At 41.2% G+C, this 25452-nt stretch overlaps 1 protein-coding gene across 1 annotated transcript in view; it reads right to left on the bottom strand.

The window, feature by feature from the left end:
• The window catches only part of nr3c2 (nuclear receptor subfamily 3, group C, member 2), a 383204-nt gene that overhangs the window by 66939 nt on the left and 290813 nt on the right, over positions 1–25452 (bottom strand). Inside the window, exon 7 of the mRNA XM_084318531.1 lies at positions 23676–23806. Coding sequence (XP_084174657.1) covers positions 23676–23806 — 131 coding nt within the window. The remainder of the gene's footprint in view (positions 1–23675; positions 23807–25452) is intronic.

Here is a 25452-nt window from a genome sequence, read left to right as displayed (position 1 = left end):
CCAGCAGTACTCCAATTCAGCCATTTTCAATTCAATGTTGGGTGGGGGGCGCTGCTGTGCGGTCCCCAGAAAAGAGCCAATAACAGCTGAATCTGCTGCTCTGCATCGACATACTCTCGCAAATAAGTCATTGGGAGGTGGAGAGAGAGAGAGTCGTCACGCAAACCCACGATAATGTTGCCGTCTCTCTCTGTCAAATTTCTCAGTTCTTCGCTTGATATAATTAATACAAATGTCCAATATAACGGAATTCGTTAGCTCATAAAAATGTGATTATAACAGACTGTTGTTTATTAATGTCGGGCGACTGCCCACAGACACCTATTTGATTTAAAGTCGGCAGCTCTGGACTTATTTTATTTGGAATATAATGACTTTATACGCAAAAGTAGCCTAGTTTTAAGTAAAAATATTATAAATCTACATGCCTTGATGATGTCATTCTTTTGTTTTGTTGTCATTCTTTTGCCTATCAATTGTTTTTAAGCTCAATAAACTCTGACCGGAATTTCTCTCATTTGACCGGTAGATTGAAATCTACCGGACACTGAGGCCGGCAACAATTTTTTCTAACGGAAACCCTGCTGCCGATACCGATCGTTTTTGGTTTTTGTTATACTGTAAAAACTGGGATTTCAGTTAATTAATATTTATTAAATAATTATTAGTAACCTATACATAATAAAAAAGACTATGTGCCATTTGAAATCGAATTGAGCTGAATTCAATGCATTTGAACCATTTTCATATGTATTATAATAATAATAATAATAATAATAATAATAATAATAATAATAATAATAATAATAATAATAATAATAATAATAATAATAATAATAATAATAATAATAATAATAAATTGGATTTTAAGAGAGAAGCGCCTTTCTCAGACTCAAGGACACTGTACAAGGAAAGGGTGGAAATATATATATATTTTTTAATAAAATATTAAAGAAAATATGAATATATGTGTATAGTAACAACAGGAAAAAACAAATAAGATTAAAAAAAAGGAAGCAAGGTGCTGTCCAATTGGATGAAGTGGTTGAAATTAAAAAACAGTTTTTCGCTCACGTCATCGATCGGTTTTCGCGATCGGCAAGTAGGAAGCATTATCGGAATTCCCAAAACTCATATTTATACTGATTATCGGCCGATACCGATCGCTGGCCGATCGATCGGGGCATCCCTAGTCCTTCCTGTTTTAGACTTCGCTCTTTTATTTTGAAAACCCCCCGACCGGAAGTGTTATTGTTGTTATCGCTAGCTTCCAAAAGACAGTAGGGAAAAACCGCAGCTCACATGAGCTGCTCGTACGCACTCTGCCATTCAGCATGCATCTGAACCAATCACGTTGTCAGAAATCTGCACCAGCCAATGGGAGGTGGCAAACCACGTTGCCTCATATTATGATATTGGGCAGAGAGCGACAATGTGAGAAACACGGAGCACAGCTCGCTGCGTGCACACACAATCCCTTCCCCCCTCTCTCGCTCCGAATGAAACGGAATGCATTGGTACCCCCCCGGAATCACGTTTCACAATCGCAGTGATCAAGTAAATAAAACGTCCAACGCGCACAACGACTCGGCAAAAAGTCGAGTCCCGTGGATATTATTGCAAGAGCTAATTCATACATACAAGCCAATGTGTTGTTTAGAATTTGGAGGGGGGTAGCGACAGTCTAACAAGTCTCTGCGGGGGTCTAACACCTATTCAAAGCGCACACACCGCTCTGTCTCTCAGTGTGTGTGTGTGTGTACGCGTGCATGTATGTGCGTTTCGTGACGCGATGTAGTTCTCTGCAAAACCGGGATAATTACAACCATACCATCTAGCAATAATTAAACATATTTACAAGTCGTATTAAGTTTTGCAAATAAGGAGACATATATAACATCTCAAAGCAAAAAAAATGCCATTTCTCTATTTTGACCGATTTCTGAAATGCGCGACACTGGCCATTTCGGAGACATCCTCTCTGCCTTTGTTTACCCGCATGCTGGTGCAAACAGTGAGGTCCGACTCCAGAGGGTTGGGTATGGTAATGAACCTAAGTTAGAACAAACTGGTAGCCTCTTTAAAGGAACATACAGGTGTGGTAATGATTCTAGGTTAGAACAAACTGGTAGCCTCTTTAACCATATAAGCATCGGACGGCCCAACGGCGGGCCGGCACGCACTCGCAGCACGTTGCGCTCTTCTGCTGGCTCCGGGCTGCATTTGTCGCCAATCATCCAATACACGTTCGAAAATTTTATTTGCTGCCTTTCGATCGCCACCACACAACCAATTGCGTGCTTCAGGTCTTGAGTTACATGACGATATACAGTATCTGGCGAGCGTCATTTGACAGGCCACTCCGTCAAATGACCACGTCCGGTAATGAATGGTCCTGAACTGACCAATCACAGCTGATTATTGATCAGCGTTGTAGCCAACGAGCGTCCGCTCCGAAATCGATCCCACACGGGTGGGTGAGAGTGGAGGAAGGTGACCCAAGAAGACGAAGAAATCCATTGTTTTGACTTGCAGAATGAATTGAAGCAGCGCACAGCCATTTTGGATAATCATGCTGTATTTTTACTGGTACACACATTACCAAAACCTTTCTCAAACACTAATTTTCCGTGTGATTTTTATGAAATTTGGACCTGTACTACATAAGACTTCAGGCTATGGAACCGCCGTGTTTTCCAGCTCCTAGCTCTAGGCTGGAACTTAAAAACAGGCATCTGGCAACCACTAAACAGAAATGTGAGTACACACAACTTTTACTTCAGTGTGTTCAAACCTCTGTTTCTCTAATACATTTTTTATATATATTTTTTTATAAATGTTTTTATTTTATTTTATTTTCAGACACAGAACAGCACAATATAGTACAATAACAATAACATTAATGACATTGACAATACCAACACTGACAGTAACAGGAATAACAATGACAATGAACATAAAAAAGGAACCTAGCTTCTTAAGCTGCAGCTGGGAAGTTTTTCGGATTTTTTGCAACCGGCACGTTGGTGACCCCTAGTGGCTCGGGTGTGGATATTTTGTAAACAATATATATATATCGAATTGAAGGCTTATTTGTTGCCTGTCGATAGCGACAAAATCTGTTCAGCGGTTCTCCAGTTACATGCCGGTATTTGAGGCTTGTGCAAAGTACACGGTATTGCGCAAAATACCACTCCCAACTGAATGAATGAATGAATGAATGAATGAATGAATGAATGAATGAATGAATGAATGAATGAATGAATGAATGACTTTATTTGACAATATAAAAAATAAACATGTGACAGAAGAGCACAGTCGGGATATACTGCCAAGGATGTAACACAAAAAAGCTCAGAGCTTATTTCCATTGTGGTCCTTGTAGGGGGGTGGGGGAAATGTGATGCTTAACACATGCATCATACAAAACGTGACATCACAACACATCACATATACCATTTAACATTTATATACATACAGACTCATACAACATGCAACTCAGGCTGCAGTAGTTCCGTCAATCTAGATCCGAACTCGAAAATGATTGTGGATCGTTGTAACCAATGAGTGTGGCTTTCCAATGGGGATCTAAATAAAAAAAACTAAAAACACGAAGAAACACGAAAACAGGAAGAGCAAAACAGCCGAATGAATTGAAGTCTATGAGAAAACTGAGTTTTTCTTTGTACACAGTTGACCAAAATCACTCCTAATCACTCATTTCTGAATGGATCTTTATGAAATTTGGATATGTACTACATAAGGCTTCAGGCTATGGCTCCGTCTGGATTTGTAAGCCATACCACCTTCTGGGGAAATACTATCTCTGGACTACTAACTACTACAGAAAAACTTGAGTAACAAGTTTTTTTACAACTCAAGTTCAGACCTATGTAACTCTATGTAGCACTAAAAGTGAATATTTTTTCTGGAATCAGAAACTTCAGAATGTCATCTTTCAAAAGAGACCAGGCTCATGCATGTGCTAAAGGGATAAAGTATGTTGTTTTGGTTTGCAAAGAAAGTATGCAGTCCTCAAGTTCAAGTAAAAAAATTGCCACTTTTCTGCCCGCTTACTATACAAAAACCTTAATACAGACTTGACAAGAAACAGACAAACAAAAAACAAAAATTATAAAAAAAAAATTATAATAAAAAAAATAAAAATAAACATGGCTCAAGTACATGCGGTCAGGAACAAGTATAATGGGAGTGGCCTTCAAGGAGTCGGCTCCCAGCCAGTGTTAGGACCATTAGACTAAGATAGACTGTGTGTGTGTGGAGTAGGGTTGGGCACCGAGAACCGGTTCCTAACTTCCGGTTCTGGAATCGGAATCGAGAATCGTTTAGAACAGGAATCGAAATGGAGAATCGGAACCGGAACCGGAATCGTTCAAATCCAAACGATGCCCAACCCTAGTGTGGAGTGTATGTGTGTGTGTGCTTTGTATATGTGAGTTTTACCTATGTGTGTGTGCATTACCTATGTGCACTTTAAATATGCCTGTGTATTTTATGCGTGCATGATTCATGTGTGTGAGTGCAAGTGTTGTGTGTGTAAGTGTATATGCGTGTTGTGTGTGCGTGTACATGTAAGCACCTTTACAGTAATTATGATACCCTCAGCAACGATACCAGCACCATCAAATTAAAACAAGGTAGCATTGGTCTTTAGGGGGGCTATGGGTAATGGGGAAACCCACCGAGTACAGTGGCAGACAGTGCAGGCCCGATATGAGACAGATAAGGGTCCCATATTTCATAGAAAGTGTCCAGTTTAGAGTGTAACATGCACGTGATGTATTCCCAGGGAATGCAGTCCATAATAATATTGTGCCATGATCTCTTTGATGGGACCTCGTCCTTGATCCAGAATAAAATAATGTTTTTCCTAGCAGCAAATGTCAACAAATTGTCTCCTATGTTTGAAGTTGGCAATATGAATATCTGGGAGGCCTAGTAAGAGGCAGAGGGGATCCAGTTCGATGGGGATCTGGAATATATCAGATAGTTCTTCTACGATGTCGAACCAGTAGCTCTGGAGCTTTACACAGGACCAAAAGCAGTGGACGTGGTTTCCAATCTCTATCTTGCATTTAAAGCAGAGTGGGGACGCGTTGGGATCCATTTTACTTTTAAGGGCAGAACAAAGTGATTTTTGGAAAATGGTTAGGGATCAAATATGTGTGCGGATTAGTAAACAGGCTAAAAACCCATGATCTAAAGATAAACTAGGATTTTTTATGGGTCCTACTAATCACCACAAAGTACCAGAAAATACCCCAAAGTACCCCAAAATACCCCAAAGTACCAGAAAATACCCGAAAGTATACCCCAAAATACCCCAAAGTACCCCAAAGTACCCCAAAATATACCCCAAAATACCCCCAAAGTACCCCAACATACCCCAAAATACCCCCAAAGTACCCAAAAATACCCCAAAGTATACCCCAAAGTACCCCAAAGTATACCACAAAGTATCACGAAATATCCCAAAGAACCTAAAAGTTCCCCAAAGTATACCTCAATGTACCACAAAATACTGGCTCAGAGGTAGAGCAGGTCAACTATAATGATCATACAGTATGGTCAATGGTTTGGTCAGTGGTTTGAATCCCAGCTCCAATTCTGTTCACATGCTGAAGTGTCCTTGGGCACGACACTGAACCCCAAATTGCTCCCAATGAGTCTGGCTGTCATTGCTCTGTGAGTGCATGTGTGAATTGGTGAACTTGGGGAACTTTGAGGTTCTTTGGGGTATTTTGTGATACTTTGTGGTATTTTAGGGTATACTTTGGGGTACCTTGGGGTATTTTGGGGTATACTTTGGGGTATTTTGGCGTACTTTGGGGTACTTTGGGGTATTTTAGGGTACTTTGGGGTACTTTGGGGGTATTTTGGGGTATACTTTGGGGTATTCTGTGGTACTTTGGGGTATTCTGGGGTATGTTGGGGTACTTTGGGGTATTTTGGGGTATACTTTGGGGTATTTTGGGGTATGCTTTGGGGTATTTTGTGGTACTTTAGGGGTATTTTGGGGTACTTTGTGGTATTTTCTGGTACTTTGTGGTGATTAGTAGGACCCTTTTTAATTAAGTAATTAGCAGCTACACCTACAAACGTGGTGTGTTCACAGTTGTGTTTATGTGCACGCTTCTGATTGAACCTGAGGGGAGCAATGCCAGCGAGCGCTGGTTACTAACAGGATAACCTGTTCCTCTTTGGCAGAATGCATTGCCACAGGCAAAGACTTACATCTTGTCAGTTGGAATTGCATACTTTTGAAAACAGGTCAATAGCTGTTTGTGTGTGTGTGTGTACTGTACTGTATGTGTTGTGTGCTTCTGTCATTCAATCTGTCTCTCCACTCACTCTCATGTAAAACACACACACACAACACACACAGACACACACACACACACACACACACACACACACACACACACACACACACACAGGGCTAACATGGCGGTAATGTACTAAAACCCAGCGCTGCATTTGGACCTTTTGTTTTGATGTCCCACTGACCCACATATTCCCTAGTTAGAAACTGGCCCTGGCGTTTAGGGGGCGTCACCGGTCACCACAGCCAACCCCCCCCCCCCCCCCTAAAGTGGGACAATTACACCACACATAATTTGTGTCAAAAGCGTGGATTTTAGCTGCAGGTGTAAACAGAGATTTTTCAACTGGGTCGTCGTTCTTGTGGGGGATGTTTCTTGAGTACAGCTGGATTGTTATGTGAACGGCAACCCCAGGGAACAGTTTTCACCAGCGTTTAAATATAAAAATGCACAACACCAGTCAGAGGTAGTGCTGAATTATTTTACCCCAAGGAGAAGCTGCTACTTACTCAATTCAGGATAAACAAAAAAAAACAGGAGGGGTTCATAAAGGAATATTGAAATAGTTAGCTGCTTTTGAGCAAAATAATCATTATGCACACATAATAGATAATAAATGGTAGTAATAAATAAAAGTCATGAATTAAATAATTAAATAATGTAAAATGACTGATTACCCATTTTGCTGTGATACAGTACATGCAAATAATTGGATTTGGTCTGGATAATTGAATAGAACTAATTGGGTTTGGAGATGGCTCCTTTTCAGTTCATTTCAACAAAGTTGGAGACCATTTTGTTGTTTGTAAACAATGATGACATTTTGGCTCCAGAAGTCTCCATGACCGTCTAGATAAAGCCATGCGATGTCCGATGACCTGTCCGTGTGTACGGTTACCTTCGCCTACTCAAATGTTTTCATCCAGAACATCCTGGCAGTTTTTCCCATCAAAGACAGCTTAAGCCTTAGGCTATAGTAAATGGCTGCTTTTTTATATATCGCTTTTATCCAAAGTGCTTTACAATTTGTTACTAACATTTTACCCATTCACTCACACATTCACACACCGACGGCGGAGGCAACCATGCAAGGCGCCAACCTGCTCATCGGGAGCATTTAGGGGTTAAGTATCTTGCTCAAGGACACATCGACACGCTGCCTGGGAGGAGCGGTAATCTAACCGGGAACCTCCGGATTGCCAGACGACTGCTCTACCTCCCGAGCCACTGTCGCCCCTATAGTAGTCTAACTAGATACCAAAGATCATAAACTTGTAAAAGAAAATCGTAAAATCTCCTTTTGGAATGCAACTCTTTTAATTGTTGGCAACTTTGTGTCGCCAACGCATTAAAAATGTTTCCCATGTGTCAATGTTCAAAGACAAGAACCCTGGAAGATTGTCTGCATGGTATAATGTGTCAATGGCGCCCCCTTTGTATGTGTGTGTGTGTATGTGTGTGTGACATCATGAGTGTGTGTCTCCATCATGCCACAGCCACTCCCCCATCCTAAATAGGGTCATGAGACACCAGAGGCTGAGTGAAACCTTAGCCAAGGTCAGCCCTTCTCTCTCCCTTGTATCCCTCTGTCTCCTGTATCTATCTCCCTCTCTCTCCTGTATTTCTGTCTCTCTCACCTGTATCTCTGTGCTGTATCACTCACCTGTATCTTCCCTCTCTTTCTCTCTCTTTCGCTCTCTCTCCTATATCTCTGTATCTTTCTCTTGTATCTTTCTCTCTATCCTGTATCTCTCCCTCTCATATCTCCCCCTCTCTCCTGTATCTGTCTCTCTCTCTGTATCTCTGTGCTGTATCACTTTATCTCTATCTCTCTCCCTGTATTTTACTGTCTCTCTCTCTGTATCACTCAGGGTGTGTGTATGCGTCTCTCTCTCCCCCCCCCCCCCCCCCCCCCTCTCTCTCTCTCTCTCTCTCTCTCTCTCTCTCTCTCTCTCTCTCTCTCTCTCTCTCTCTCTCTCTCTCTCTCTCTCTCTCTCTCTCTCTCTCTCGTATATCTATCTATCTATCCATCTACTGTACCTATATACCATAATTGTATATATAATGCACGCACACACACACACACACACACACACACACACACACACACACACACACACACACACACACACACACACACACACACACTGCATTTATATACTGTGTAGTGTTTTTATAACTCTATATCTCTAAAAATAGATCCTGCTATTTCCCTTCCTTCCTCCCTCTCTCTGACAAACACACACACACACACACTTACATACCACCCTTAGGGCACACACACACACACACACACACACACACACACACACACACACACACACACACACACACACACACACACACACACACACACACACACACACACACACACACACACACACACACACACACACACACACACACACACACACACACACACACACACACACACACACACACACACACACACACACACAGACTCCACAGTGCTTGCTCAGCCGACATGTTCTGACATCTCTCTCTGTATATATCTCTCTCTCTCTCAGATATATACATATCTGCAGCTATACTCCTCATACCAAGCCCTAACATTAGCTCTGAATGAATGGAACTACTGTATATCACTAGTCATGAAACAATTCCTAAAGAAACACTGTTGAACATTTCCTTACTGTCTGCCTGAAAACCTTGTAACTTCACATAGCCTTTTCATTGTACATGTGCTGTTCTAAACAGCCATCTGGTAAGACATTCTTAGGAAAGTCATCCAATGCACAGGAAGTGATGCATTTTACATCACCCATAGCAGTTTGTTGGGAATAAGTAGAAGACAAACTCAGAAGTTAGCATGACTTTTCAAGATGGAAAGCAAGTACATGCAGTGCAAGAAACGCAACAGCAACGACCATTTATCAATGATAGAAGTTGCCAAAACAACAACAATCAACCACAGGATCAAGGATATGGAGGGAGTTTGGGTGGAAAAACATAATTACAGTACTTTTCGCACTATAAGCCGCACCTGACTATAAGCCGCAGCAGCTAAATTGAATGATGTGTACATATATAAGCCGCACTGGACTATAAGCCGCATGTGTTTTAATTAGTGCTGTCAGGCGATTAAAAAAATTAATCTAATTAATTACAGGATTTGTAATTAATTAATCTAATTAATCGCATTTTAATCGCATAACCATTTTATGCCTGATATTCTATATTATATAATCATATTTCAAATTGCATGTGTCCGGATGGCAGAATTCAGTACTGTATCTACAAAACCTTCTGTTTAATCATCTTCCATCTATTAATTTGCTTAGATTTTTCAGGTCTGGTCAATTTGAGCATGGTGTTATTCACAGTCAAAGATACAAAAAAATGTATTGATATTCTCATTTGGTTCATTACAATTTACTCAAAATAAAATTTTCATTCAATCAATCACCGCGCAGATTGATTGATTGAATGAAAATGTTATTAACAGATTGCAGAATGGGTACAATACAGTACGGCACACAATTGTTAAGGGGATGCAGACCAGGGAATCCATTCTTTGTGGATCTAGCCCACAGTATTTCTGACACTGGGAATACATTCCCTGAGATAGATCTCCCTAGAATCAGATACCAAGAACATGCAAATGGACCATATTAAAAAAATAAAAAAAGTCTGTAAATGTGTATTCTACATTATTATGGAATGAATGAGATACAAAAAAAATATTATATAAAAAAAAAAAAAAAAAAAAAAAAACTTTTTTTTTTGTAATTAATTTTGAGTTAATTTTCATAACGCGATAATTTGCTGTGTAATTAATTAATCTAATTAACGCGATAAACTGACAGCCCTAGTTTTAATGTTTAATTACCATATGTAAGGAGTGTAGCCTGCGGCTTAATTTGACTCAACACGGGAAACCTCACCCGGCCCGGACACGGAAAGGATTGACAGATTGATTGCTCTTTCTCGATTCTGTGGGTGGTGGTGCATGGCCGTTCTTATATTGAGCTTTAAGTTCCCACCTCTACAGAGAATGACTCCCATTGGGACACAATACTGTCGGACAAATAACAAGAATTAACTCAGATTTACAAGTTGTATTAAGTAAATAAGGGAACAGATAAATAACATTTCAATGCAGTAAATAAAGCAATATTTAGATTTTCGGGTTTTGTCCACATATAAGCCACACCGTTATATAAGCCGCAGGGTCGAAAAATGGGGGAAAAAGCCGCGGCTTATAGTCCGAAAAGTGTGGTAGATTATTTATAACACCAGAAATACAGGGCAATTACACACCAGCAAAGAAACCATGTTGGAGGGAGTGTGGACAAGAAATAGCGAACCACACACACATATTCTGGAGATATTCTGGAATAAGGCCCTACTGGGAAGAGATAGGAGAGATAATAAATTAAATAATAGGATACGAAATACCCCAGGAAGGCCAAGTGTTGTATCTGGGGAACCTATCACAGGAAGGAATTCAAGGGGAAGACAAATACTTGATTAAGATACTAATAGTGGCAGCCAAAAAAGCTTTAACTAAACTGTGGTACAGGGTAGAAGTGCAGACGAAGGAACAATGGATAGAGATAGTAGAGGGGATACAGGCAATGGAGAGAATCACACATCTGCTGAGGCTGCAAGAAGAGAAGTTTGAATTGAAATGGGAAAAGTGGGAAGAATATAGGAGGGGAAGGAACGACATCACAGGGGATTGAAAAGGATACAAGGAAATGATGAAAAATGTAAATAAAGGATGCAAATATAGAATGGACCGAAGGACCCATGCCACACTTTTGTATATCTGTTTTATTTTTATTTCTTGTTGATGAGTCTTTATAATTTTGTATGCTGAAATGTATTGTCTATGTATGTTGTTAAAAAAAATGAAAATTAAAACTTAAAAAACAAGTTGCCAAAACAAGCAAAAAAAACATAACCTTGTATTATATCGCAAATATATTTGGTGTTGATCTGAAAACAAGGCTGCTTCTTGATCCCTGGAAAACCAGAATTGGAGATACGACCTGACACCATGCGATCTACGGTGGAACGGAATGGCCAGTCATAGTTTGGCGAACAGTAATATAGGCTCTGGTGCCTCCGTCATGAAGCCCTGGATACTGATCTCTTGCACCCTCACAATCCGCTGAGCACGTTGTTTTCACAACATCCACCAACCGGCACAGATTATAGCAGTCACTTTGACAGTTTACTACAATCATGGCACCTTAACCCTTTCACCGCCACACTACCAATGGTTAACCCTTTCAATGTCACGATACAGAAGGTTGACCCTTTCACTGCCACACGACAAAGGGTTAAACCTTCTCTCTCTCGCTCTCTCCCTCAGTCTTTTGCCCTCTCCTTTCCCTTTTTGCTTCATTCCATGTTGCTTCATTCCAGCTTGTGTTGGAAGGAAGTGGGGGTAAAACCAGCAGGTCTTGGAGCGCTGCCTGCAATCTGACTGGCCTTCTATTAACCCTTTCACCTTTCACACCCTTTTTTTTTGCTTTAAATGCAAACCATTTGAATCCCATGGTGGTCATTTAAAATGATTTAGGGTTGTCATATTGTACCATTTCCAATGTTAACACATTGGGTGCCAACGATGAGAAATCTCGTTGTTGGCCGCCATGCGTTGAGTGCCAATGACGAGAAATCTCGTTATTTAATCGCTATTTCTTTTATTAGCGATATCCATGAATTTTTCATCCATCCAGCCTCACGTTATCATTGGGACTGGCTCTGAGCTCGAAAAGAGCAAATAACGCCCCCTATCGTCTCCCGGATGGTATTGCACCCATTGGAATGGAGTCAATGGGACTTGCATCAGAAAAAAAAACTCCGGATTCCACATTTTACTTCTGACCCATGTAACCTGAGACTATTGCATCCACTGAGGGAACTGGAAGAAGCGTCGATTATATAAGGTATAACGAGGTATAACGTTGGATCAATAAACGTGATCGATATTTGGAATGGCGATCAGGAATTGGATTAATCTTTTTGCAGAACATCTGATGTGAGGTAAGGACTTTATTTGACCAGTATTGGGGTAATCAGAGTTTTTTTTCACATTCACAACGTGTCTCATATGTGTATGTGTGTGTGCGTAACGTTAGTGCCAGGCAGGGCATAGATAATCGATTTTCAGCCCGCTTCTCTAGCGTGCATAAGTACACATATACTATCGATAATCTAGCGCTTATTTGAAAACGATTCATAAATAGGCCGAAAAATGACAACGTGTTTTGTGTATTCCAATAAAGAGCTATTTTCGCGGATTTATCTGGAATCACTAGAAATCTTCAAAACTATACTCATATTCAAAACGGTATAAAACGGAAATGTACTGATGAAAACAATCCGTTTCGTACATGTTGACTGCAAGCAAGTCATTGAGAAGCGACGGGTGTATTAGAGACATCATTTAATTTAAGATATAGTTTATGCGTTCGCAAATGTGCTCGTCCTCTCATTGACTAAAGTGCTGGCACTCAAGCGATAAATCGCGCACCCCCTGCTGGCAACCAATGTGTTAAAGGGAAACTACCCGATTTAAGAATACATACATATTATTCCTGTGGTCTAAGACGGTCCAAAAATATTAGATTAGATTCAAGTTGATTGCCATTGCACAGGGTACACGTACAGAGTACAACACAATTTGGCATCTAAGAGTGCAAAGGAGCAGTAAAGTGCATTGTAAAGTGCACCAACGACTGTACTTCCTAAGAAGGCTGAGAAAATTTGGCATGCCACCCAAAATGTCTATAGAAGTACGGTTGAGAGTGTCCTTACCAGCACAATCACGGTCTGGTATGGAAACTGCACTGCTAAGGAGAGGAAGGCACTCCAGCGAGTGATTAAAACTGCTCAGTACATCTCTGGAGCAGCCGTCCCCTCACTACAGGACATTTACTCTACCAGGGCCACCAGGAGAGCACACAACATAATTAAGGATAGCACACACCCCCAACACAGACTCTTCAACCTCCTGCCATCAGGCAGGCGATATAGGAGTCTGAAAGCCAGAACTACGAGACTGACAAACAGTTTCTACCCACAGGCCATCAGGCTCTTGAATGCCTTTTGATTGTATGGCAAACTGTCTGTTTAACTGTGCATATGACAATAAACAATCTTGAATCTTGAATGTACATACTTATGTGTAATAACTATATGAGTATATGCTAAGCTAAGGTATATACTGTATTAACGGTATTGATGTACAGTATAAATAGAGTGAGTCGCTATTAACAATAAAGATATAGCCGGTGTATACAGTGTTATAAACAGTGGCTGAGACTAACTATAAATTAACTATATCGATGCGGGGCACTGTCACTTTGGTACAGACTTCAGCAAGGTGACAGCTGAGAGGAAGAAGCTGTGCCTGTGGTCCTGGAACTGAGATTCCTGCAGCGTCTCCCAGAGGGGAGGAGGGCAAATTGTCCTTGACAATACTGCATGCCTCAGACACTGTGTGTGTTGGACAGCCTCAATTGCAGTGAGGGGTGTACCAGTGATGCATTGGACAGTTTTCATCACCCTCTGCACTGCTTTCTGGTCCGAGGCAGAGCAGTTGCCATACCATACTGTGATGCAGTTAGAGAGAAGAAGTTCACCAGAATCTGAGGAGACAGATGGGCTTTTCTCAGTCTCCTCAGGTAGAAGAGATGCTGGTGAGCTTTCTTGACCAGGGTAGAGGTGTTGAGGGCCCAAAAGAGGTCCTCGGAGATGTGGACACCCAGAAACTTGAAGCTGAGACACCGTCCCGTTGATATGGACAAGGGCTTTCTAAAGTCCACCATGAGCTCCTTGGTTTTCTTGGTGTTGAGGGCCAGGTTGTTGTGCTGACAGGTGCTGACCCGGCATGTTTTTTTTATGAGACCCACTACCGTTGAGGGTGAGGGTGGAGGAGGTGAAATTGTCTAACCTAACATACTGGGGTCTGTTGGTTAGGAGGTCAAGTAACCAGTTGCAGATGGAGGGGTTGATGTCGAGGTCATTTGTTTCCACAAGGTCACAAGGAGTTTGGAGATGAGTTTGGAGGGGATGATGATGGTGTTGAATGCTGAGCTAAAGTTGACTAAGAGCATTCTCACATACAGTAGGTGTTGCTGTCATCCAGGTGTGAGAGGGTGGAGTGTAGCGCTGAGAAGATGGCGTGGCTGGCTCCGGCACATCTAAAATGGAACTGAACCATAACTAATGTTATTAATTACACCTGTGTGTGACATCACACGTTTGAGTCATACTTTTCTGGTTTATGGCTTTGGGTATCCCATGTTCACAAATATTGACAGAATTTTCCTAGGCCATGGAAATAGCTTATTGGAATTCTTAATTTGGTTGGTATTTTCCTTTAACTCTTTCTCTGCCAGCTATTATCCTTATCCTATAGTAAATGTGCCACGCTTTATATAGGCATTTTCACTGTGCGTTGCAGTGTTTGCAGGGGCTATATCTATATTCTATATTATAGCTATGGAGACAATACTATGGCAACAGTAACAACAGACAGTTCAACATGTGAAAAATAATAAATTTGTTCATGTATATGTTCACGTGTTATCCCGTCGTGAATATTGTATAGTTTCAGAGCGATCCTGGCTAATTCCTGAAAACGGTGCTATGTTATGTGCATTTTGCTAAATGCGTTCGTGTTTCTCACCTGGACATGCTACCGTTTCCAAATCAAAGGTATATAATAGGTATTATGTTTCATCATGAATGCATCAAATCGTTTTTTGATGCTCTGATCGCCATCAACGGCATTCGTTTTGAATACTACATACGTTGATCGACTGGATCGATATGAAATCATTGTAGGATCAAGGTGGAATTGACGTCAGACGTTACCTTTGATCGGGGGTATTCCAAAAATACTTTGTCATACAAATAATCAACCATCTACATACTGTAACTTTTTGTTTATAGATGTAGGCTATATATAGTTAGGCCTAATAACGTCGGCTTGCCTATTTGGGAGCTCCCGCACAGACGTGATGGAATTCAAGTTCAAGTTTTTATTGATCACATAGGCAGGCGTACACATGGCGTAGGCTACATGGCAGTGAGATTCATTGTTCTTGTATGCTCTCTCTCGTATTATTGTTATAGGCTATTGTCAAGAAAGTGTTTGCAGGGGCTATATCTATATTCTATATTATAGCTATGGAGACAATACTATGGCAACAGTAACAACAGACAGTTCAACATGTGAAAAATAATAAATTTGTTCATGTATATGTTCACGTGTTATCCCGTCGTGAATATTGTATAGTTTCAGAGCGATCCTGGCTAATTCCTGAAAACGGTGCTATGTTATGTGCATTTTGCTAAATGCGTTCGTGTTTCTCACCTGGACATGCTACCGTTTCCAAATCAAAGGTATATAATAGGTATTATGTTTCATCATGAATGCATCAAATCGTTTTTTGATGCTCTGATCGCCATCAACGGCATTCGTTTTGAATACTACATACGTTGATCGACTGGATCGATATGAAATCATTGTAGGATCAAGGTGGAATTGACGTCAGACGTTACCTTTGATCGGGGGTATTCCAAAAAGAATATTCCAATTGTCTGATTGCGATTTCCAGTATTGGTGTCCCCAACATAATCCGGCACAACACATGCATCGAGGGGCCATGGACGCATTCCAATGTGATCGGGTGAACCGCTAGGCTTGCCTGGACCAAAATTCTCTGCCCGGAGGGGTTTAGATGCGATACACAGTCTGGAACAGGGTTTCAAAGGGTGGGCGATACTGCCACCTAGCAGGATCTGGCCGGTACTGCACACTTGGGTCCCAGTATGCCTTTTAACGGTAACATAGAGGTCCGTGACACTGAATAGAATATTAAAATCGATATATATATACGTGATTGCCATTCAATGCATGGCGAGCAAACACGTATATATACGTGGATGGCGCAGATTGAGTTAAGACATAGTTCATTTGAATGCATTTTTTACATTTGAAGTGTTGTAAGTGGTGTAAAATACAACCCTGTTCATATTAAACGACAGCCTGCTATATGAGTACAAACACACTGGGATATGGTTTGCAATTCAATTTCTTTTTTTAATTATAATCTTTTTAAATATAATTTTGAAAATACGCCTATGGCAAAACTCCATTCAACTGAGACTGTTCCTGGGTCCCCTTCCTTCATTTATCGTATGTGCTCTACAGTGCCATGGGGTTCCTCCCAGTCCCTTGATCACTGCCACTAGCATACTATGGATGCCATGCCCAGTTGGCAGCCAAGACTAAAGTCATACCAAACCATAGTGTAATGTAACCTGAGGCTAATTGGCTCCAATGCTACGACTGTACAACAGCAGCTTTACATAGTGAGCCTGTATGCTACCATCATTACCTTTGCCGGTTATGTAATGGGTGTATAAGTAAGTCTGTGGTGGAGATATCTTGAGAAATAATGGCCGGATCGCTACGTATGCAATTTACTGTGCACATTCCACATGCATGCTTCACAAACCTAGCATCACCATCAGGCGAAACTGAGAACATGATATCTTGAAAAGTAATGGCCAGATTGCCATAAAATATTCTGTGCACATTCATGACCCCAAGAGGAAGTAATTCAACACTAATTATTTTGGTGACTCCATGACCTTTTCTGTGTGGGTGTGTTGAGACTGACAATATCTGAAACTCTTGTTTCTGTCATCTACCCAGAAGTAAAATGTTGTATGTGAAAGTAATGGCATGGAGATTGTTAGGCCTTGGCTGAGGTCTGCACTCCACTGAGTAGGTACATTCTCAGGGATTACAGCAAAAAAAATCTCCTGACTGAACTTTTTTTCAGGCCAAGTCATATTCTTATTCACTGTATATTTTTTATTTAATAGCGTTAGCGTTTTTAAGGGAACTCGATTATTTTGAAATGTTTTCCTATTGCCAGTTTGCTTTTACGTAATATCAATGCTGTTTTCATTAAATAAAACTGAAAAATAAAACTTTTTGCAAGGGTTGACTCTGACTTTGTCATACAAATAATCAACCATCTACATACTGTAACTTTTTGTTTATAGATGTAGGCTATATATAGTTAGGCCTAATAACGTCGGCTTGCCTATTTGGGAGCTCCCGCACAGACGTGATGGAATTCAAGTTCAAGTTTTTATTGATCACATAGGCAGGCGTACACATGGCGTAGGCTACATGGCAGTGAGATTCATTGTTCTTGTATGCTCTCTCTCGTATTATTGTTATAGGCTATTGTCAAGAAAGGAAGTACATTATTTTCAATCGTGGCTTTAATTTGTAGCCTTAACACTTTCAATGCCGACCGTGTTTTTTCCTTTTTACCCGCTTGAATGCCGCCACCCACTTCAATGATAGCGTTAAAAACGCATAATCTATGTTTTAAATTATGGCTATCTGTCTAATCTGCCCGTCGCTTATCAATGACTTGTTTGCAGTCAACATTGTCGAAACGGATTGTTTTTTAATCGGTTCATATCCTTTTTATAGCATTTCGAAAAGCTATCGTTTTCTCTACAAATTTCTGGAAAATAGGAAAGATTCCCTCATAAACGGCATTTATTGGAATATTCTCGAATACACTAGACACGTTGTCATTTGTCGGCCTATTTATGAATAGTTTTCAAATAAATGCTAGATTATCGATAGTATATGTGTACTTATGCACGCTATAGAAGCGAGCTGAGAAATCGATGATCTTATTTCCTCAACAGCACACACACACACACACACACACACACACACACACACACATATACACATACGGGACACGCTGTTATCTCAGTGAAAACAGCTCTGATTATCCTAAAACTGGTAACATAGACTCCTTACCTTAGATCAGATGTTCTCCAAAAATATTATTCCAATTCCTGATCGCCATTCCAAATATCGATTGCGTTTATTGATTGATTATTGGCTGCTGTAAATATATATTCCAGGCTGCTTTCCATCTCGCGATCACTTCCCTCTTTATCAGACGGCTCGCCAGCATAGTGGAGCCAGTAGGCTCACCCCCCACAGATCCACCAGTGTAATCGAATGGCCTGCAGTTACACAGTGATAGACGATAGGGGGCGGTATTTTCCCATCGGAGCTCCTAGAGGGGCTGCTGTACCAACGGGAGACTCGGTTGAGGAAATATGAATTCAGATCGTGAATAAAAAAGAAAAAGACAATTAGCGTCGTCGGCACTCAACGGGGGGCATGAAATAACGACATATGTCGTGGCTGGCACTCAAAGTGTTAAGAGAAGCAGTCTCCTAGCAGCTTCATTAATCCCGATCCGTCTCAGCCACACCATAACTGAGAAAAGTGGCAAAAATCATAAAATGTAGACTACTGTAAATAAAATAGCCTATACCATTATAAAGGATAGGCTATAGCAGGGGTTCCCAACCTTTCTTCCCCAGAGCCCCACGATTCCATAGACATAGGAATATGATAATGATATAGGCTACTGGTCCGTCAGCTAGGCGATAGCCCACAGCGGACCATAGCCATTTGAGAATAGGCTATTGTGGCCAAACGAGGGCAGGCTAGGCTATAGCCTATAAATATTATTTAATGTTTTCATAAGCGTAAAGATACAAGGACAACAGTTAGATTAACGATCAAGTTTGTTTCCTGTATGCAGGCTTCGCAGGGCACTGTGTCTGTGCCATGCGTTATGCGCAAGTTACTGCTGCATAGTTGTAGCCGATAAAGGCCTATTATGTAGGCTATGCTATTATATATGATTTATATAGGCTACCTAATACCGACATCAAAATAGATTGTATGCCTCTACAAATCATATTATACCAGGTAGCCAATTGACGGAAAATCCATCGCGACATGGAATCAAATTGACGGAAATCAACTTTGAACTTTGATTTGATTTGATCTTTAATCCCATTCTTCTAGTTATGTCTTCATCACCTGTTCTGTGTGTTCTCTGGCTACCGACAAGTTAAATGCCTGTTAACTAGGGCTGTCTTAAATACTTCAAAGCTTCGAAGCTTCGTTCGATGGCACGAGCTTCGACTCCACCTCTCTACAACAAGCACGTGGAGATGTGCAGCAGACATGTCGACGAAGAAGTCATCAGACGTGTGGTTACACTTTAAAATATGCAAAGACAATGCCCAAAAAGCTGAGTGCCAGATATGCCAGAAGAAAATGGCATATCACAACTCTACAACAACTTTGTCAAATCACCTAAAAAACGTAAGTATCGCTGTACACGACGGCGACGCCACACAAAACCTTAATAAGGCTATGCATATGCTGCTATGACTAATGTGTTACCAAGTTGGCTAATTTAATTGTAATCATCTGCTTTTGTAGGTGCATTGTCTGATATAATTATAAATGATTAATTATTAATTAAATATAATATAATTGTTTGCTTGATAGACGAAGGTTGCAACATAATTATGTAATGTCATGTCGTTGGCTGTGAGAGCAGCCCCACTGCACCCAGGCAGCGCAGCCGAGTGAAACCGTGTTGGCTGCGTCACAGTCACGAAAGGGGCTACTTAATTAATTAATCCAATCCACTTAATTTATAGAGCACATTTAAAAACAATAAAGTTTACCAAAGTGCTGTACAAGTCCCACAACATAAGATAAAAAAATAAAAATAAAAATAAAAAGATATTATAATTAATTTTATTTTATTTTCCTCTCTCGAAGCTTCGAATTAAAATTGAAGCTCGGCCCCGAAGCTTCGATTGCCAAAAAAAGCTTCGAAGGTCAGCCCTACTGTTAACCATACAAATGAATGCCTGTTAACTGTACTAATTAATTCATGTTAACCATACAAATTAATGCGTTAACTGTACTAATTAATGCCTGTTAACTGTACTAATTAATGTAAAGTATGGAGAGAAAAGAACACTCATAGGCCCTACAGTCAGCATTTCGCTAAAGGTGATACGTGCACATTAAAAACCTCTTAACACTTGTTAAGTTAAGTCGTTTCTGGGCCTAAATCGTTCAGTGCCAAAAACTACTTAACACTTTGACTGCCGGGAACCGTCTTTAGACGTCTTTGCTGGCCATGCTAAAGTTGCCGGAGGACGCGTTACGTCGTCCTTATATCAATATTTCAAAAATCTGCGATCGGATTCATATGTCCCCTCCGCTGGCCTGAGATCCACCAGCAGGACCCACTGAGCTCTCTGGCGGTTCAGGAGCGCCATCTGGTGGCCGATCGGCGCAATCGCCAAACAGGATGTTGCATAGAGGTTGTCCTAGACGTCCGTAGTACTTCCGGGCGCTCGCTATAGGTCATGGGACTCTGGCTCGTCACGCTACACGGTGATCGATTGGCAATAACTCGATAAACAACATGATTTGGACGTATATACCATTATACAAGCTGGAGATGGACCGGGTAATAATATATCCCATAATGATAAGATTTCTACTCTACGATGATCGCCCAACGGCGCGCGGAGACTGGGGTGAGTTTCAGCGTGTAACGTTACCGTCTTCGATACTAACTGCTATTATCAACATTTGACCCACATTAGATGATTGGTATAACGCTGCCCATGGAATTATAAACGCCCCCTCGCCCATCCGGTCAACATCAGATGACGTGTAGTAACTTCTAGAAGTACGTCTAGTTGGAATTTTTTATATCGCGCTGATTGCCATCAAACTGTATTTCATCATCAATATAATGCATTTGGGGCTATATATCACGTTCTGGAGAAAGCTGCAGAAAGAGATGAAAACATACTTATACATTAGACCATACTTTACTATGAATATGTGAATGAAAAAGTTTAACGTTGCTACACAATGAACAATACATATAGGACTTTGAATGGGCCCTAATAATGGCAATGTAGCAATAGAATTTAAAAAGTTATAGCCCTGCAAAGAAGGGGACTTTCTCCATAGACAAATAGCGCTGGCAATCTATGGTATATCATGAATTTAACCTTAGGCAGCCAAAGTGTTAAGTTGTTTCTGGGTAATTTTTCCTTTTTTTTAGATATTTTTATTCATTATCCACCCAGGGAGCCTGTTGTTACCATAGGGAATGAGTCTGAGGTCCCCAAGGTGCAATACCGGCCGCATCCCGCTAGACGGCGGTATTGAGTACCCTTTGTAACCTTGTATCTTCGCCTGTGGGACGGCCAAATGTCTCGGGTTTAATTTTTCCTTGTCGACCGAGGCGAACGGTTGTCCCGGTTCCATTGACGCGTATCAAATATCCCCGATACATATGTTGTGGTGGATTATGCCGTGGACCAAATCGACATTGGATGTACCAGATGGCGATCAAACAATTGGAATATTATTTTTGGAATACTCCCAATCACAGGTAAGAATGATCTGAAGTAAATTTTAGCTTGATCCTGCAATGCTTTTAGACCGATCGGGCTGATAAGCGTTTTTAGTGTTCAATACGAATGCCGTTACTGACAGTCAAATAATCATACACGACCCATAATGACATAGATCTGATTTTGGAATAATAGCACGTACAGGCAAGAAATGGCAACGTCTATAGTGGAATTGGCGTATAGGGCTCTAAAACCAAACTTATATTCACCACGGTATAACACGCGAAAGTATGGATGGAAAAATGTATTATTTTTCACACATTGAACGATAGATAGGTGATGTAAAATGGGCCATAGTATTGTATCCATAGCTATAATATAGAATATAGTTATAGCTCTAGAAAAACAAGATCCCTATCTATCTAGCGGTGGCGTCGCTACAGAGGGCTGCGTCTAATGGCTGGCACTGAAAGTATTAACAGGCAGGCAGAAAAGTGGCAATTTATTTTACTTGAACTTGAGCACTGCATACTTGTTTTTGCAAAGCTTAGTTGTATATGTTATACTTATAGCACATGCATGAGCTTGGTCTCTTTTGAAAGATAACATTCTGAAGTTACTAATGCAAAAAAGTAATGAAATAGAGTAACAGAGGTTTGAACTTGAACTTGAGTACTCACATTTTTCTTTAGTGGTTGCAAGATTCCAGATTCCATTATTCCAGTGGAGCTGGAAAACACAGCGGTTCTTATGTAGTACAAGTCCAAATTTTATAAAAATCCATTCAGAAATTAGTGTTTGAGAGAGGTTTTAGTAAACCGACGCCAAAATAAAAGAGTTCCAAAACCCATTTCTGCCATCCACCTCTGTGCGTTCTGAAGTCTGAGTCACAACTTATGTTCGCTCGTCAACTTTCACCTACTTCCTAAAATGGGGTATCGTTGGAAGTGGACACTTGTTGGCTACAACGCTGACCAATAATTTTCGCCATCAGCAGTGATTGGTCAGTTCTTGAGCGTATACTGTCTGACGTGGTCATTTGACGTCCAGCCTGTAAAAAGTCGCTCGCCTGACATATCGTCATGTAACTCAAGAACCGAGGCATGGAATTGTTCGAGTGAGGTGGCGTTCGAACGTCTACAAATAGATGTTTAGAACGGTATATTATATGTTCTGCGAAAAATGCAGCCCTGAGCCGGTAGGCACTTGCAAAGTGCCGTGACGCGTGCGCAAGTGCAAAATGGGACGTTTTAAAGAGGAGAAACTTAGAATATAAATACTTTTATTATCCAGAGGGAAATTTGACACTGCAAATCGCTCAACATTAAACATTTAGACAGAACAGGTCACGAATAAGAATAACAAAACAAATCAAATTGCCTAAGATAAGAGTAGAATAAAATAGAATAAATATGGAATAAAATATACAGTAAAAATATACTGAGGTCTACAGTAGGTAGTATTGCACAGTGCTGTTTCAAAAGTAAGAGTCCAGGAAGATGGTAACTGTCACTCTGTGCTCAGTGATGTAGTGAGGCACAGTGATGCATTGTATAGTCTGATGGCTGTTGGAATGAAGGACTTCCTGTGCCGTTCAGTGCTGCATTTAGGTAGTGTGAGCCTAGCACTGAACATGCTCCTCCTGTCAGCCAAGTCTGTGTATAGTGGGTGGGAGGGGTTTTCCCTGATGGCCTGGAGCTTAGCAAAGCTCCTCCTCTCCGCCACCCTCGCTAGGGAGTCCAGCTCCACCCCAACCACGCTACTGGCCTTCCTGACCAGCCAATCCAGCGTGTTTGTGTCCCCTGCTCTCAGTCCGCTGCCCCAGCACGTTGTATACTGCCCCTGATCCATATTTACACCTGCCTTTACACACACACACACACACACACACACACACACACACACACACACACACACACACACACACACACACACACACACACACACACACACACACACACACACACACACCACACACACACACACACACACACACACACACACACACACACACACAGTGGGTGTGTGGGGTCCTACCTGTGCTGAGAAGCAGTAGCACCTTCATGGAGAGGAACTCATCGTAGGTTAGTTGCAGCCGTACAAACTCCTGGCTCACCTGCCTCATGCCCAGACACAGGTCGTACATGGCTGACTGCTGCATGCGGTCCCTGGGTGAAGGCACACACAGACACACAGACACAGACAGACAGACACACAGACACAGACAGACAGACAGACACACACACACACACACACACACACACACACACACACACACACACACACACACACACACACACACACACACACACACACACACACACACACACACACTTATCAGTTGTTATTGTGTGATGATTGTCCTCTGTGCTCAGAGACCTCTGATTGGACCTCTGATTGTTCTGCTTTCAAGGCCCACCTATATAATAGTAGGGCTGAGCCCAAACGTTCGGACCTTCGTTCGTTACGTTGGCATTCGATTCTTAATTAATGGGTTCGAAGTTCGAACCTCAGCTCAAATTAAATATATATATTTTTTAATAATTTTTTTTAACTTTTGTATTTACTTTACAAGAATATCACAGTACTATGTTGTTTACAATCATTCTAAAGTCATGCGTGAACTGTGAACACAGGTCACAACAACACAAGTCTAGTCGGGATGAGGAGGGGTTACATTATCAGGAAATTAATCAACCATGAAACTCAGACTCACAGGCTCACCCATCTTGTTTCATAATACAACGTTTCCGAATGGACGTTTGGATTAAACAAAGTATATGATTATGCAGTGATGCTGATGCTTTCCCAGCGGAACACAAGTTACTTAACGTTACACAGGTATGTTATGCACGTTAATTAAGCTATGCAGCCAGAGCGCAGCCCTTTATCTTGCCAACGTTAAGATAGCAGGAGATAGATAGTCGGCCAACAAGATGTTGTTTCAACAAATGTATTCATAAAATCAATTATCATCCAAACGTTATTGAAGCCTCCCATGACCAGTAAGTACTGTAGGTCATGACGGGAGGCTATATCTTTAAAGGCAGCCCAAGAGTGCTTCCGCGTTTCTCTGATTGGCCATGATGCCCACGTGACACGCCCTGCGGCGACGCGGCAGCGGCGCATAGGTTGCCGCGGCATTATGCATACGCAATCCCCCCTGTTTTAACATCGATGGTTAGCTCAACTCGTTCCTCAGCTTGCTGTGGAGCCTGTGGTCCAGTTGGTGACAAGTTCAAATCACTTCAATTTTTTTTTTTTTTTTTTTTTACGTTTAATTAATTTATCGCCTCTCTATATAAACGTAACTAGCGTCTGTCTTTCTTTCGCCGGTTAAGTTTAGGCATTCTTTCGGAGTTGGTTAAGGTTAGGGTTAAGTTTAGGCATTATTTCGGAGTTGGTTAAGGTTAGAGTTTGTCTTAGAGCATGGCAATAGAATGCCTGTCTTTCTTTCGCCGGTTAAGTTTAGGCATTCTTTCGGAGTTGGTTAAGGTTAGGGTTAAGTTTAGGCATTCTTTCGGAGTTGGTTAAGGTTAGAGTTTGTCTTAGAGCATGGCAATAGAATGCCTGTCTTTCTTTCGCCGGTTAAGTTTAGGCATTCTTTCGGAGTTGGTTAAGGTTAGGGTTAAGTTTAGGCATTCTTTCGGAGTTGGTTAAGGTTAGGGTTAAGTTTAGGCATTCTTTCGGAGTTGGTTAAGGTTAGAGTTTGTCGCAGAGCATGGCAATAGAATGCCTGTCTTTCTTTCGCCGGAGCAGCAGCCTATTTCCGCTCTGCCGCGGTCACATGGGCGTCGTGGCCAATCAGAGAAAA

The sequence above is a fragment of the Notolepis coatsorum genome (assembly GCF_963971535.1).
Source record: "Notolepis coatsorum genome assembly, chromosome: 7".
In the NCBI taxonomy this organism is placed as follows: Eukaryota; Metazoa; Chordata; class Actinopteri; order Aulopiformes; family Paralepididae; genus Notolepis; species Notolepis coatsorum.
The sequence above is the reverse complement of the archived record's forward strand: the minus strand, read 5'-3'. Positions and strand labels throughout refer to the sequence as shown.